The sequence below is a fragment of the Hordeum vulgare genome, chromosome 4H, assembly GCF_904849725.1.
Source record: "Hordeum vulgare subsp. vulgare chromosome 4H, MorexV3_pseudomolecules_assembly, whole genome shotgun sequence".
Lineage (NCBI taxonomy): Eukaryota > Viridiplantae > Streptophyta > Magnoliopsida > Poales > Poaceae > Hordeum > Hordeum vulgare.
Window position 1 is genome coordinate 573,969,143 of NC_058521.1, and position 16,552 is coordinate 573,985,694.

At 49.4% G+C, this 16,552-nt stretch overlaps 1 protein-coding gene and 1 pseudogene across 1 annotated transcript; both read left to right on the forward strand.

Annotated features, from left to right (window-relative positions):
- Positions 1-5,857: 5,857 nt before the first annotated feature.
- LOC123450788 lies at positions 5,858-7,194 on the forward strand (annotated as a pseudogene).
- Positions 7,195-11,303: 4,109 nt separating this feature from the next.
- Positions 11,304-14,485, forward strand: LOC123447150 (probable flavin-containing monooxygenase 1). Its single transcript, XM_045123730.1, has 5 exons — positions 11,304-11,780; positions 11,904-12,144; positions 13,401-13,579; positions 13,720-14,072; positions 14,146-14,485. Exons 1-5 carry the CDS (start codon positions 11,304-11,306, stop codon positions 14,483-14,485), a joined length of 1,590 nt encoding a protein of 529 aa, XP_044979665.1.
- Positions 14,486-16,552: the final 2,067 nt, after the last annotated feature.

A 16,552-nucleotide genomic window follows, 5' to 3' on the forward strand; every position in this document is an offset into this window, starting at 1 on the left:
CCATGCCGTTGTGCTGGCGGAGAATTCAGCTACCTCTTCGTCTCTCTTGCTGGATCAAGATGGAGGAGATCGTCATCGAGCTGCACGTGTGCTGAACGCAGAGGTGCTGTCCGTTCGGCGCTAGATCGGGACGGAGTTCGTGGGAAGACTTGCAATTTGGATCATGGAGACGTTCGACCACATCAACCGCGTTTCTTAACGCTTCCCGCTTAGCGATCTACAAGGGTATGTGGATCCGATCTGCCCTCTCGTAGATGATCATTACTATCGATAGGTATTTCGTGTGCGTAGGAATTTCTTTGTTTCCCATGCAACGTTCACCAACATGTCTCTCTTCAACCTTTCCCCACAATGAAAGAAACACACCCACCACTCCGAATACAGAGAGGATATCCTGCTCGGTTCTCATGTAGGAGGTCCCAGTGGCTGCCGACGACGAGCGGCAGTTCACCATTCGTGCCTACGTGGACATCCACCTAAGGTTCAAGAAACTCACGGTGGTGTGCACCAATGACCCGGTCTGGGTGGAGAAGTCCATCCACACCATGGAGTAGTTAGTTGCCTTTGACAAGTACATAGTGGTCGGCTTCGACCTCGAGTACACCGCAATCGTCTTGGGTATGATTAGAAGGTTTCCGTCGCCCAACTATGGGTGGGCCATTACGTCCTCGTTTACCACTACTGCATGGCCACAAGGCCTTGCGGGATTTTCGCCAGGTTTGTCAATAGACCTGACTACATATCCAGTACGGTGGACACCACCAACGATGAAGAGGTGCTTAAGACCATGGGCTTGGCCTGCCGGAATCTTGTGGACATCCAATGATAGCACAAGATCTTGGGCGGCGAGTAGAAGAATATGGATTCCCTGATAGACCTCGCCATGGCCATCATCGACCCCTACTACAGAGGCAGGAAGGATTTCTGCAAGAAGAAGAAGGTTTCCTGGCACCGCGCCTGGGTCCGAAGATTGGATGAAGATCACATCAAGTACGCGGCCAAGGACGCGTACATAAGCTACGAGATGTGTAGGAGGATTGTTAACTTGAGAGGGTGCCTCCGTCCTGCGTCGACCGACACCCGTCGTCACAAGAAGTATAGATAATTTGATGATCATTACTACTAGTTTAGTATGCATGTACTTGTTAATTGCGGTGTGCAAATATTATATGTAGTCAGTAATGTAACTGAATATTTATTTAGGTTATGCGATCATGTTGTTGTTCTGTAGACAGAGCGTAAATGGTATGCAACCGGGCAAATAACATCACTCACGATGAGAGAAAGGAACACGTCGGTAATGATTTCAACAATCACACATAATTGGGTGCAAGGAGGTGTTTGCGCACAACACACACACAACTTATTATCAGGAATTGTCTACCTTTTTATCTGTCTTCCGACACAAGTCCGATTAATGATCTGTTTGCCGGGTATCACACACATCTTGTTACGCTGAATCGTTTGTGTTACATTTTTCATCGCAAATAGTTCATCTGAGCGACATGTTTGCGTGGTATCACACACAACTTCAGACACCAAATTGGTTGTGTTATTTTGCCTTATCACAGACAATTCATCTAGATGAACTGTATGCCGTACATCACACACACTTGTATTCAATTAACCGTTTGCATTACTTTGGTCCATCACAAAAAGTTTGCGTGGGTCAACTGCCTGCCATAGATCGCACACTCAACTCTTACGTGAATCGTATTTGATAAATCCGCCATTGCACAAAATTTTTGTTATTGGCGACGGAGCTTGAACTATACAGTTTGTGATTCATGCATTGCACACAGTTTGATCAAGGGTCACTGATTGTAGTGTCATGTTAGCGGCATCCTAAAGTAGTGAAAGGTGATGTATATGTCTTGCAAAAGGTAAAAAAGTTCTATGACAAAGCAAGTTGAGTCCTAGTATTTCTTTGCCAAATTCGTGGTTGTATCTCTTTTCCCTCCTTTACACATCTCTCATTTTTTTCTATTAGTTCACTTATTTAACATTCACAGTAAACTACATATACCATATGGATATGTTAGAGATAGATCTTGAAGCAAGGACACATGTAAACCTGTCAAGTGTGTATTATATCCATGATGTACATACAGTCTTTGTCAGGATAGTGAAACCTTCACATGTATATTTCTTGTATGTAGTTATATCTGATGGCATGCCCAAATGAAAATTCATTCATCTTTTTCTTCCAAATTGTGGATGTAGTTCATAATGTTCGGTGGACATGAAAAAGAGATGCTAGTCTGCAGTTTGAATGAACTACATCATTTAATTGTTCTCAGGTATGTGACTTGGATCTAACCTAACATATTACTGATCTCTGTCTATATATAGAGCACTTGGATTGCATATGAGACAAATATTATATTGCAAAATTTGAAATCCATAGATATAGCACGAAACGAATGACAACTTGTCGTAGAAACATACAGGGAAAATCATCTAACCCACATAATGTTGTGGCATATCAAAACATGGAAAACTTCGGCTAAAATTTCATTATGTTTCTCTAGAGCATCCAGATTGCATCAAGCTTTGCCTTGGCCAAGACATGAAAATTTAAGACCAAAATTTTGTTATGTTTCACTACAGGAGCCAGGTCACATCAAACTTCGCATCAACCAGTATGTGAAACTTCCAAGATAAAAATAGGAAAACCAATCAATAAAACGACATAATGCGGTTCTGGGATTTAGAATCAGGCCTGTAGCGCACAGGGGCGGAATCAGCGAACGCCTCGAGGAGAACACTATGATGAGAACCCGAGGAGGGGAGGGTGGGTGAGTCTAGAGCAGCACAAATTTGTGGAGGTGACGGGAAGAGATCAACACCACTTCTTGAAAGGGGGAGCCACTAGGTCGATTACCCTTCATGAGGAGGGACCAATAAATCCATCAGTTTATTTGTACATGATTGATCCATTTCTACTCATAGACTAGTGCAAGGTTGTTTGATGTGCATTCGTAGCATTGAGGTGGAAGGAATTGCGACATAAAAGTGGAATCGGGAAGATGAACGAAATTGATGGAGTTATTTGTCGAGAGAAGGAGGCTGGTGACGTATCTTTGGAGAAGTTGCTTGTCGGGGACTGACCGTTGCGACAGCGGAAGGGTTAGCCGCGACGGCTGGCTAAGGGTAAGCACGTGTGGTGACGGCTGCTGGTAGAGCATCAGGGTGGCAGCATTTGGCCAGGGAAGGGTGGGTCATGGGCTCATGGCACAGTCGCCAGAAGGGCTCTTGGCGATGGCGATGGCTCGGTAGGAGTAGGGTTTAGTATTTGTGGAGATAAGGAAGGGTTGGTCGTGGTAGTGTCTTTCTACAGGCTTCCGGTGGGCTTTTTAGTGTCCAAACCGATTTTGGTGAAGCATATCGTGTGCAGCACAACCAAAGTAAATTGAGTCCAACGCAACCAGCGAGCGAGCGGGATGGCTCAAAAACGACGGGGACGACTCGAATCAAACGAAGTGGTATCTTTCACTTCGCGGTGGCAACTCTCCTTAATTTTGACATATTTTATCAGACAGCTGTAGACTACTACATCAACGTCTATAATAATTGGAGTGATGTGGCTTCATGAGAAGGTAGGAAAATCACCTAGTGGGGTGGGAAAATACACTTTGGTTTATGGTTGTATATGTACCTCATATGAGATTTTTTAAATAATTAAATAAAAATTCAAAATAGTTCAACAAATATTTTTGGACTAAAGTTGACTTTGTTTTGCACTAGTATCAAAATTTTCACAAAAAAACCCACATTGACTTCTGCAGAAAAAAGACAAAATTTATTTGCTATTATAGCTAGGTCACTATTCCCACTATTTTGATAAAAAAATATCTTATTTAAAAGACATCAATCTGTAAAAAAAATTGGATTTTTTTCACAAGTAGAACGAAAGGGTAAATTTATTTTTAAAAAGTTTTCAGAATTTTATTACTTTTTACTGAATTATTATATTTTTTGCATATAGGATATATATACACCCATCAACCAAACGTTTCCGTCCTAATGGGGTGCCCCTATTTAGATATAGAAGATTAGACTTTACATTAATCAACTCCTACCAAATCCTCGCAGCCTCGCCGTTGATTCGTACCAAATACCCCAAGATTTTGAAGACCATGGCGACAGCTCAGCCTCGTCATTTTTCTAGAAGTTACAGAAGAGCTGCTAAGATTCCATTGCAGAAGAAGAAGCCAAAGGCTAAAACTGCTCGGTTTATTAGAAGAAAACTGGACAAAAACCTATATAAAGGACACAACACACCTAGCTAAACTAGCATCTAGCTAAACTAGATCGAAAGCATTACAGGGCATACAAAAAGGCCAATGAACAAACATATGAACAACCTCGTCAACACCGGAGAGAGAAGACATATCCGATAAAAGAGCGGACAAGTGTCATTCCAGTGAAGAGAGGATATCCAACATAGCTTGACTCGCGATGCATGCATGACAATAGCCCTCGACGGACACGCCACCACAGACCCTATCATCGCCCCGCCACCTCCAACTCCGAACTAGGCACCTTGCCGCAAACCTTGTGCTCCCATCAAGAGGTCAAATCTTCATAACGATGCTTCCAACAAAAAAACGACGGCGGGGACACCGTCATCACTGATCCAACAAGGAAGATCTTGGTTTTCACCCTGAGACCGAACTAAAGGACAAGAGAGGTGCAAGATCTCCTCGGTGAGGCCTTCAACAAGGAAACAACACCGACAGGTATTGTTAACACCGGCAGAGAGCAGGACCAGCCCTACCCGCTCCCACCGTCGCAGACAGATCCACCACATGCATCAGCCGCGACCTAGAAGGGCCCGGGTCTGGCCGGCCCCGCCCGCTGCCGGCGCCGCACACCCACCGGAATGACCTCGCGCCTCGCCCCGTCATTGTTGTGGCGCCCTCAGCCTCCTCTCGTAGCCGCGCCCTCGCCGCATGCACCGTGGTCAGGCCCCTCCCATGCGCCCACCCTCGCCGCGCACACCATTGTCGGCCCCCTCCCGTGTGCGCGCCCTTGCCGCGGATCTCGCGAGCACGAGCCCCCGCATCCACCATGGACCCGCACCCGCCGGCCATGACAGCAGGCCTGCCGTCCTTCTCCACCCATCGCACGCACCAACACCGTGTCTCATCCTGACGCTCGCGCCCTCACCATGGATCTCGCGAGCCGCTGCGTCACCTTGGTCTCATCTTGTGTCATCCATGACAGTAGCCGGACCGTCCAACAAACGCCATGCGAAGCAGGTGAAAAAAAAGAGGGCCTCGCCACCACCTTCACGGGAGCCGACGCGAACTTTACCGGCCGCTCCTCCGATGGCGACAAGCCGAGGGAAGGTAGGGGGGTTCAATCTAGGGTTACCTCCGAGTCGTGAGGGAGGACGAAGCGGGGGGACGCGTGAGCGTAATTGTTGCGAACCCGATGCAGCATCGCCGTTGATAAACGTATATCGACATGTCTACGAAGAGGGAAAAGTTGGCCACAGCCGTCGTCCGTCTCTATTTGTTCGACAAGAGATAAATATACTAACAGTTACTAAAGTTGAGTGTAAAGCACACTATGGTCACTGAACTTCACAATACGCTTAATACGGTCATTGAATACGAGTTGTGATGATTATACGGTCATTGGTTCATCGTAGAGCTCCGTATTTTGTCCGTTCACTGGTCAAAATAGTCTTTGACCCTCCCACCTCTCCCCAACATCGTTCCCTCGTGCACGCCGCCGACGCCGCCCAGCGCCTCGCAGATGGCAGCGAGGAAGAAGAGAAGAGAACTCGCTCGGGCTCCCATCCCGCCACACGCGCAGCAACGAACCCCGCGCCGCCTCGATCCGATCGATGGCCTCCGCTGCGGCATCGTGCCCCCGGCCCCACCGCCGCCGCCTCCCTTGCCGCCGCCGTCGACCGTGATGCAGTGGCTCGCCCTACGCGTCTCCTTCAGCCTCGAGGACGCTGGCGGGTGCGGCGGTGGCAGGGACGCTGGAGGAGGTGGGGGGAGGGGGGGGGGGGGGGGAAGGTTAGCGCCGACTTCGAGTTCCTCCTCGCCGATTGCTCGGCCGTCTCCACCATGCTTCCCGCCGACGAGCTCTTCTCCGGGGGCAAGCTCGTGACGCTCTGCCTCCCGTCTTCGAGCGGTAGTTCCTCGGAGGCGGCGGTGACGGCCATGCGGCCTCCGCTCGCCCCGCGCCAACAACGCAGCACCCCGAGACGCCCAGGGCGAAGGGGACCAAGGATGCGATGGTAAATGCGGAGCAGGCGACGGAGGAACCCAAGGTTCTGGCGAGGAGGTGGAGGGGCCTGCTTCGGATGCAGAAGCAGCAGGCGTCGTTGTCTTCTCCTTCCTCTTCCTCGACAGAGACCAAGCCACTCCGCCGCCTCCTCCGCCGCGGGCCGAAGCCAACACCAGCATCGGATGCAGAAGTTGTCCCTCAGCTTCCTGCTCCTCCACGACCCCAACGACCCCGACATGCCGCCCGCGCCGGTATAAGTATCAGCTTCATCTCCATCATCAACCCGCCGCCTCCCGTCAGCACGTCGCAGCACCAGCTACCGCCCAAGATCCGGCTCACAGCAGCGCAGGCGGCCGGGCCGCTGCCGCTGCCCCTCCTCCGCCTCCTCCATCCGTTGTGGCGGCCAACAGCCCGCGCCTGAATGCGGCCGGCGATGTCCAGGAGCTAATTGAGCCCCCTGTACACCCGCCTGAGTGCCCCGAGACCGCCGGCGGCCAACAGAAGAACACGGGGACGCCGCCGACGCCCCGTCCTCCATCTCCTCCCTCCGCCGGGGCGGCCGACAACCCGCGCCTGAACGCGTCCGACAACATCCAGGAGATGGTCGGGCCCCCTGTACACCCGCCTGAGCTGCCCCGGGGCCGCCGACAGCCAACAGAAGAACGCGGGGACGCCGCCGCCGCCTGGGACCGCGCCGACGACGTTGCAGAGGAACCCCGCTACTCCCGAGACCTGCGAGAAGATGAGGTACGGCGCGACGGGCGATGCGAAGGAGTTGTAGGCCGACGAGCTGGTGTTGGCCGCAACGCAGTAGACGGTGTCGCTGGAGCTGGGCAGCGGCGGCGGCGCGCACGAGGGGACGATGGCGGAGTGCTGTGGCAGGGCCAGAAGACTATTTTGACCCATCAACGGGACAAAATAGTGAGCTCTACTATGAACGAGTGACCGTATAATCACCGCAACTCGTATTCAACGATCGTATTTAAATTTCAAAGACCGTAGTGTGCTACACGCTCAACTTCAGTGACTGCTAGTGTATTTATCTCTTTCGACAATAGATTCTCTGCCTTGCACACTACCCTAAGCCCGGACGCTACGTCGAGTGCCTGCATGCATGCAATGGAGATTGGAGAGAAATAAAACGAGAAAACACGGCCACGTGAATACATCTCGTCTCAACCAGTAGATGGCGTGGCCAGAGAGCAAGGCGCCGCATCGTTCAACCAGTAGATGCCGCTGCATGCTATCCATTGTCACTTCTCTCTCTGTGGTGGTATCATGTGCATCAAGTCTGATCATGCATCCATGCCTAGCATATACTCCCTCTGTTCCTAAATATAAGTCTTTTAAGCGATTTCACTAAGGGTCTATATACGTAAGAGCATCTTCAACAAGCGCTATACAAGCGCCGCGTCGTAAAAAAACAGTTTTAACGCGCGCAACGCGGCGGCAGCTCCAGCGGGCGCGCAAAAACGGCGCGCGCGTCATTTCCAGTTCAGCGCGCTGGCCGAAACGCAATCCCGCGCCCATTATTTGCTGCGCCGGCTCCCGCGCGCGACTCTCCCGCGCTCGCTCCTGCTCTCTCCTGCGCTCGCTCCTGCACTCTCGCGACCGCGCCGCCGCCCCCATCCGACCGCGCCGCCTCCGCCGCTCGCGCCCCCGGCGACCGTTCAGCGCTTCCCCGACCTATCCCCGCGCCGCCGTCGCCGCCCGCGCCAGCCCGCTATGCATATCAATAAAAAAAACGAAGCACGGTGGTTCGGTTATGGGTCGGGAAATTTTTTGGAGAGATAGGATTGATGCCCATAACAGATTGATGAAGAACTATTTCGTGGAGAATCCCACATACCCGGAGTCGTATTTTCGTCGCCGGTTTAGGATGAGCACAGACTTGTTCAAGCGCATTGCAGAGAAACTAGCGAGCCATGACCGGTTTTTCCAGCAAAGGAGGAATGCCGCCAGAGAGCTCGGGCATAGCACCTTTCTGAAGGTGACAGCCGCTTTGCGTATGTTGGCATACGGTATCCCGGCTGATCTAGTTGATGATCACTTGGCTATGGGTGAGAGCCAAGCCATCATGTATGTCAAGCGCTTTGCAGTGGGAATTGTGCAAGTGTTTGGCGAGGAGTATTTGAGATCTCCCACTGCTGAAGACGCCGCAAGGCTATTGGCGATGAACAAATCTCGCGGCTTTCCTGGCGTGCTTGGCTCAATAGATTGCATGCATTGGAGTTGGAAGAATTGTCCAAAGGCATGGCATGGGCAATTCCACGGCCAAAAAAAGGTTCCACTATAATCCTTGAAGCGGTGGCCGATCAGGAGACTTGGATTTGGCATGCATTCTTTGGAATGCCTGGATCTTTGATTGACATCAATGTTGTCAACCGGTCACCACTGATGAATAAGATTGCGAATGGTGAGTTGCCACCGGTGCAGTTTGTAGCAAATGGCCGTACGTACAACTATGGCTATTATCTAGCGGATGACATCTATCCAAAGTGGCAAACCTTCGTGAAGCCGTTGAAAAAACCAGAAGGTAAGAATTTTTTTTGATTTCCACAATGCTCAGGCGGCTGCTAGAAAAGATGTGGAGAGAGCATTTGGGATTTTGCAAGCCCAATTTGCTATTGTGAGAGGACCGGCTAGATTTTGGGATCAAAAAATGCTTTGGTACATCATGCACGCTTGTGTGATCATGCACAACATGATCATCGAGAATGAACGTGGCCAACATTTAGACTACTCACAGTATGAGCTCTTGGGACATCCCGTACGAGTGCGACGGAGGGCTGAAAGGGTAGCCCGTTTTGTTGCCTCGTATCATGCCATTCGGCGGCCCGCAACACACAATGATCTTCAGAAGGATCTGATTGAAGAGTGGTGGGCATGGCATGAACGACAAAGAGCATGCTTTGATTGCATTATTTGTATTGTATTGTCCATGAACTATTGGTTGTGTTTATTGCATTATTTGTTGTACTGAACGATAAACTATTTGTTTGAGTTGTAATAACTATTTATTGTTGATTTATTTTGTTTGTTTGATCGTTTTCTCCTATTTTTTGAAATGTATATGTGGTTTGTGCGTGCTGCGCGCGCTGCATTTTTGGGCACTGCTAGAGCGGCGCGCGCGCGCTGCATTATAGCGCGGCTGTTGGAGCCAGCGCCTATCCCTGTGCTAAACCAGCCGGCGCGCGCGCTGTAAATACATTTTTTGGACGCGACGCGAAGGGCGGCTGTTGGAGATGCTCTAACAAAATGATTGAATATATATACTCTAAAGTATGTTTATATACATCCGTATGTAGTACATGAAATCTCTACAAAGACTTATACTCCATCTGTCTCAAAATAACTGTCTCAACTTTGTACTAGCTCTAGTACAAAATTGTACTAAGCTTAAGACACTTATTTTGGGACGGAGGGAGTATTTAGGAACGGAGGGAGTAGTCTGTACGCGCGCCTAGTATAGCGAAGGTGTGTGTGATCCATGATCCATGACTTTGTGTTGGGACTCTAATTTGTGTCACGGTGTGACATCACTTTTTCTTGTGCGTCCGCATGAGAAAATTTTAATTTTAAATCCTGAACTTTTAGAGGTTCAACGAAATGAACTCTTATATCAAAATTTTGATTGATTACACCTTGAATTATGCAATTTCGGTCTGAAATAAACCCCGAAATCGTTTTTCGAAAGAGGATTGTAAAGGATGGTCGGAATTGTTTTTTTTTTTGGACAACGACCCGGATTGGGGCGATTCCTATTTGACGCTCGTGACCTTCCACGCCCCGCTTTGGGCCCGCCCACAGTCGTTTCGTGTGTCTTCTTTTGCTCTATTTTTTGTTTCTTTTTATATATTTCTTTTCTATGTTTTTTTTCTGTACTTATAGAGAGTTCATTGTGTGTTACAAAAATATTAAGGAAGTGGTCATGGTATATTTGACAAATAATTCACTCATTTATAAAAAATGTTCATCGTATATTAGAAATTTGTTCACTATATAGTACTACACAAATGTTCAATATTTATTTTAAAATTGTTCCATATATTACAAAAATGTTCAATCTGTACATCAAAATGTCAACATATATTATGAAATGTTCAATGATATTCCAACATGATTAATCTGTACTTATTTGATTTTTTTTCCAAAACATGTTTCATACTTAAATGGTCGCGGCAGGAATCTATTACTAGAAGTCGTAAGATTCATTAGTTAGCGTCACTCGTTCACGATTAATAGCTTAGAAGTTCGACCCCCCCCCCCCCCCCCCCCCCCCGCGCACAAGATTTGTTTTGCGATATTTTTACGTGTCACAAGTTTGTTACTACAAATGGCTTGGCCTGGTTGGTTAGCACAGTTTGCACTGAAAGAGGAGTCCAAGAGTATTTTTTTGTAACGCTCAAATATTTTTGAAATGTCACAAGCATCAAAATATAAATGTAACTCGAAATATAGACAAATGGGCCGGCCCGGCAATGAGGACAGGCGTACGTCATGGTCAACACCGCCACTCTCTGGCCCATCAATGAGGCCAATCCCAGTTGACATTTATGAGCGTTCGTTTTAGACCGCGATTGCGTAGTTTAAGGTGCAATCGATATGAATTTCGATATGAGGGTTCATTTTGCTGAACTTCTACAAGAACAGGGTCTAAAATGAACTTTTTCCGTCCGCATGCAAACTGTGCAGGGGTCTACTTCCTTTATGCAAAGCAGGATTGGTATTCCTGACATAGTATGGGTATGCATTGTCGTGCGAACGCCACATCCGGTCGTGAATCGGTATATGTGGCTTGCCTAGGGAGGGAGCCGATTTCACGCGCGATGACCGTAGCCATTTCGCTGTGGCAACTGGCAACTCTTTTCTACGAGATACAGTGAAACTTCACCTGCTCAAAGACGCCCATGCATCCCTAGCCCTATAAAAATACCCCCAAGCCTTTTCTTATCGACACCAACAAGCAGCTCGATCTCTCTTGCTCTTGCAGACCATCCATCACACACAGCCACACACCCAGCTCCATCCATCACCAAGGATCCTACACGGCCATGGAGCAAGGTCAAGCAGCACGGGCCACGAGGGAGGCCGTGCCAACGGTGTCCCGTGTGGCCATCATCGGCAGCGGGGTCAGCGGGCTCGCGGCCGCCAAGCAGATGGCCGCCTACGACCCCGTGGTGTTCGAGGCGACGCCGTCTGTGGGCGGGGTGTGGAAGCACTGCGTGTACCGGACCACGCGCCTCCAGACGCCGCGCCCGAGCTACGAGTTCTCCGACTACTCATGGCCCAACCGCGACGACCCGGCGTTCCCGACCCACACCGAGGTCGTCGACTACCTGGAGGACTACGCCGACGAGTTCGACCTCTGGCGCTACATCTCGTTCGGGTCCAAGGTGGTGGACATCAAGTTCCTCGGCGGCGCCAAGGCTGGGTTCACCGAGCTGTGGAGCGGCACCGGCAAGGCCCCCCTCCAGGGCAAGCCAACGTGGGAGGTCGGCGTCGCCACCGGCGGCTCCGATATTGTTCAGGTACCATATATACACGTACTTTGTATGCTTGCTCTGCATGATTGCTTTTACATACTGTGCACCGTGTTCTGATAAACTCAATCTACCTCACGCGCATATTTTATGACGGGCATGCATGTGCAGTATTACAAGTTCGAGTTTGTGGTTATGTGCACGGGAAAGTACGGCGACGTGCCGCGGATGCCCGTGTTCCCGCTAGGGAAGGGGCCGGAGGTCTTCAAGGGGAGGGTGATGCACTCGCTGGACTACTGCAAGCTGAGCGAGGAGGAGACCGTTGAGCTGATGAGAGGAAAGAAGGTTGTTGTGGTTGGGTACAAGAAGAGCGCTATCGATCTAGCCAATGAATGTGTTCAGGCAAACCAAGGTGCGTAGAGCAATATACTACCATAGTCAGCTACTACTGTATGCATAGTTAGCCTTTTGTCCAAATTCTCTTAAGAGTTAAGTGCATTTTTTTTAATCCTCAACTTATTACAAGTGTGGCTTTTGTCTCTGAACATTTCTCTGGTGTGTATCCTCCATCCCTCAACTGTTAATACCGGGTAGGTTTAGTCTATGACAACAGTATTCTTCGTCAAACTCGGTTTTGATTTGACATGGCACTGTTTTAGCCACATCATCACCTTAAGATGGGATAAGCCCATATGTCATTGAGAGAATCTCTGTCTCTCCTCTCTCATCCTCAGGTGGCATAGGCCCACGTGTCATTGAGGGATTCTCTAAATAACATGTGAGCAGGTTCCCCCTTTGAGTGATCAATAATGCTAGAACCACGTAATGTTACGTCAGGTTTCTATGTAAAGTCTGATTTATAGGTAGTTAATTGAATTAGGATTATTGTTGAAACTAGGTTTTTGCCCAGGGAATATTGTTGTCAAGACTAAATCTATCCGATACTAAGAGTCCAGGGAGAAAGGTTGCATCAAGATGTGGCCAAACTGTGCCACATCAACTTAAAGTTGTGTTTGATTGAAGAATGTCCTTATAGAAGAATAAATCTATTCAGGTATTAAGAGTTGAGAGGTTGGACGCGGATTTGATGAACATGGTTCCACGCGCATCTCTTATGAATAGTAATAAAATACTAAAAAAATAAAAAACTTTCAATATTTTTTGCAACATACTTAGTCAACCAATATACCCACATACGAAGTTTCACAAAGAAATTACAACCTTATTATTTTAGACAAAAATGAGAAAATCAAAGCTATATAAAAAACACTATTTAATGAATAGTAGGGTCCCGATTTTATGTTCTTCACTAAGAATATCACTGGTGTCAATAGTTCATGAAAACTTCACACGTGAGTAGAATGATCGACAAAGTTTGTTATCCGGAAATTTAAGATTTTTTTTTCAATTTTCCTCGTATATTATTGAATTTACTATCATGTGTGTGCGGTGGAACCATGTTCTGCCTGAAATACATTCATAAAGTTAAAAATACCAGAGATTCCTAAAGTTGAGGTTGCGCTAAAAAAGTTCAAGGACGAAAACAACACTTGTCGATAAGTTGAGAGTGAAAATGCACATTAGTCATCTCCTAAAACATTAACCGATTACACTAAAAAAAACATTAACCGATTTGTGTTTGCTTTGCTTTGTTTTGTTTGTTTGCAGGCGAGGGAGGGCAGGCGTGCACGATGCTGGTGCGGACTCTGCATTGGATGGTGCCGTCGTACTCCATCTGGGGCTTGCCATTCTTCATGTTTTACTCGACACGTTTCTCCCAGCTGCTCTACGAGCGGCCCAACCAAGGTTTCTTCAGATCCCTCCTCTGCCGCCTCATGAGCCCACTGGTATGTATGCGTACGTCATAATTCGCAGCCGTGAAGAACATTACATTACATAGCGCACAAACCATGCATGCACGACTTTGTCATGACAGTAGCAACCATGCATGCATGCATGCATGCACGCATGGGTTTTGGTTGTGCAGCGGGCAGGGGTGTCGAAGTTCATCGAGTCGTACCTGTCGTGGAAGTTGCCGCTGGCAAAGTACGGTCTGACGCCGGACCACCCCTTCGTCGAGGACTACGCCAGCTGCCAATTGGCCTTCGTCCCGGAGGGCTTCTTCGACATGGCGGACCGCGGCCTCGTGCGCTTCCAGAGAGCCCTCAACGGGTGGTGGCTCTCGGAGAACGGCGTCGTCCTGGAAGACGGCACGGAGGTGGAGGCCGACCTCGTCTTCCTCGCCACCGGCTTCGAGGGCAAGGACAAGCTCCGCGAGGTCCTCCCCAAGCCCTTCCGCGGCGTGCTCGTCAACAATTCCTCCATGATGCCCCTCTACCAGTACGTTTATCGTCTAGCTGCACGTGCATGTATCCAGTGGCCGATGGGCTGATGTGTTTGTGGCTTTGTGCAGCGGCACGATCCACCCGCTGATCCCGAACATGGCGTTCGTGGGGTTCGTGGAGAGCGCGTCGAACCTGCGCACGTCGGAGCTGCGGTGCCGGTGGCTGGCGGGACTGCTGGAGGGGCGGTTCGAGCTGCCGAGCGTGGAGGCCATGATGGGGCACGTCGCCGGCGAGGCCGACGCCATGCGTCGCACCACGCGGTTCTACCAACGCCACTGCATCTCCACCTACAGCATCCACGACAGCGACGCCATGTCCGCCGACTTGAGCTCCGCCACGCACCACAAGAGCAACTGGATGGCCGAGCTCTTCGCGCCATACAACAAGGAAGACTACAAGAAACAGTAACTACATTTACTCGACCGCATTAATAGACGAGCGGTTGAGTACGTACGTGATTCTGGGTTATCCATGTACACTCTGCAGTGTTAATGTACTCGACCGCATCTAGCTAATATCGCTAATAAGAATTTATATACACCTACGTTATATGCTTCATCGGTGTTGTATGTATAAAATCTGTTTGGTTCCCTGCATTAGGCCTAGGCTAGCCCGCACGGGGAAGGAAGTAGCCCGTTTGATTGCCTGCGTTTGATGTGCAGCCCGCATGGCACGAACATTAAAGCAGCTCCACGCTAGGTCCAGGATAAACGCCCGAATCGACAGTAGCTCGCGAGCCTGGCTCGGAGGACGCAGTGGAGGGTGACGCGCTTCTATCCTCGTGCGACCAGGGAGTTGGCAAGAGCTCGCCCGCGTCGCTGAAAAATCGGCGAAAGGATTTGGGCTCACCTCCCACCAAGTCTGCCCCTATTTAGCCCCCTCCCTCACCTCCTCAACTCCCGCCACCATTCTCCCCCCTTTATAGCTTTCCCGCTGACCAGCATCGGCACCGATGAGCAGGTAAGCGGCGCATCTTCACCGGTCGGCGGTCCACGGCGTCGGCGGTCCTTCAACGGCCGGCGGTGATCTTCTACGACCATTCCCCCCTCTTCCTCGAGCTGCATATATGGCCTCTGTGAGTACAATCCTCCTTTCTATCTGTTCCTTCTAGCTAGATCTGAGCTGCAGCTAGGGTTTGATGTAGTGCATGGTTGATTAGTGCTCTGATATGTGAGCTCATATCTTTGATTGCTAGCTGCGGTTGTAATTTGTGATAGGGTTAGATGTTCAAGCATGTGGTAGGCTAGATTAGTAGTAGAGTTTGAAGTTCAACCTTGTGCTTGTGTTGATTCGTGTTTAGATCTATGATTTGTAGTTATTGGTGGTTCATTTGTAACATGATGTTTGTTGTAGATGTATGTTCCTGCTCATAGATTGTGCGGTATGCTTAGTATGAGAGTGATGAACCATGTGCTTAGTATGATAGTGATGAAGCATGTGCTTGGTATGATAGTGATGGACCATGTACATGTATGCTCCTGCTTTCATGGATTGTCCGGTATGTTGTGTGCTATGCTTACTGTCAATGCGTGCTACGATTATAGGACATGACCACGCACACGCAAGATCTTAGTCAGGCCCTTGTTCTGTCGGATAGCCAGTTTCCTCCATCGTTTGTCCAGGACTCACAAACTATGTCCGAGATGGCACCTGATTCATAGGTGTTCACTTCTGATTCTGTCTATATGCCAATAGTGCTCGTTCAGCAAACTCCTGCCGCTGCAACAGCAAAGGCAAAGAAGGATGGTAGGTCGAACAACCTGAAGTGGCAGTCGTTCATGTCCACGTTCGTGCTGAACAAGATATGTGAGATCACCTCTAGTGGAGTTAGGACTGACAAGGGCTTCAAAGAGGTGTACTTGAACACCGTTGCGAAGCAGGTGTTCGAGTTTTGTGGGCAGGACGTGTCCGCCACCCAGGTGTGTAACCACCTGAGGAAGTGGAGAGGTCGATGGATCCAAGTGTCCAAGTTGAGAGACCTTAGCGGCGCCTCATGGGATGAGAGCACTTGCTCCATAATTTCGGAGGCAGAGCACTACGACGGCCATGTCGCGGTTAGCTCACAGCCCTCTTCCTTTTCATACTGTCCACCATTGCCTACTCCTAATTGCACTTAACAACACTTGTGTTTTATTCTTAGGACCACCCAAGGGACGTTGAGTTCCTCAACACACCCATACAGAACTACAACCAGATGCAACACATCTTCTCCTTCGGGCTGGCAACTCGGAAGCATGCCATGGGCTCGGGGGAGCCTATTGGTTCTCCCATGCCAGACATTCCTGCGACCCCGGACATCGAGGTCATTGATGGCCCTGACAAGCACTTCGAGAAACCCTTCGACATGTCCATTGGCCCCATCCATGATAGGAAGAGGAAGATAGGGCCATGATGGGGCACGTCGTCGGCGAGGCCGACGCCATGCGCCACACCACTCGGTTCTACTGCCGCCACTACACCTCCACCTACAACATC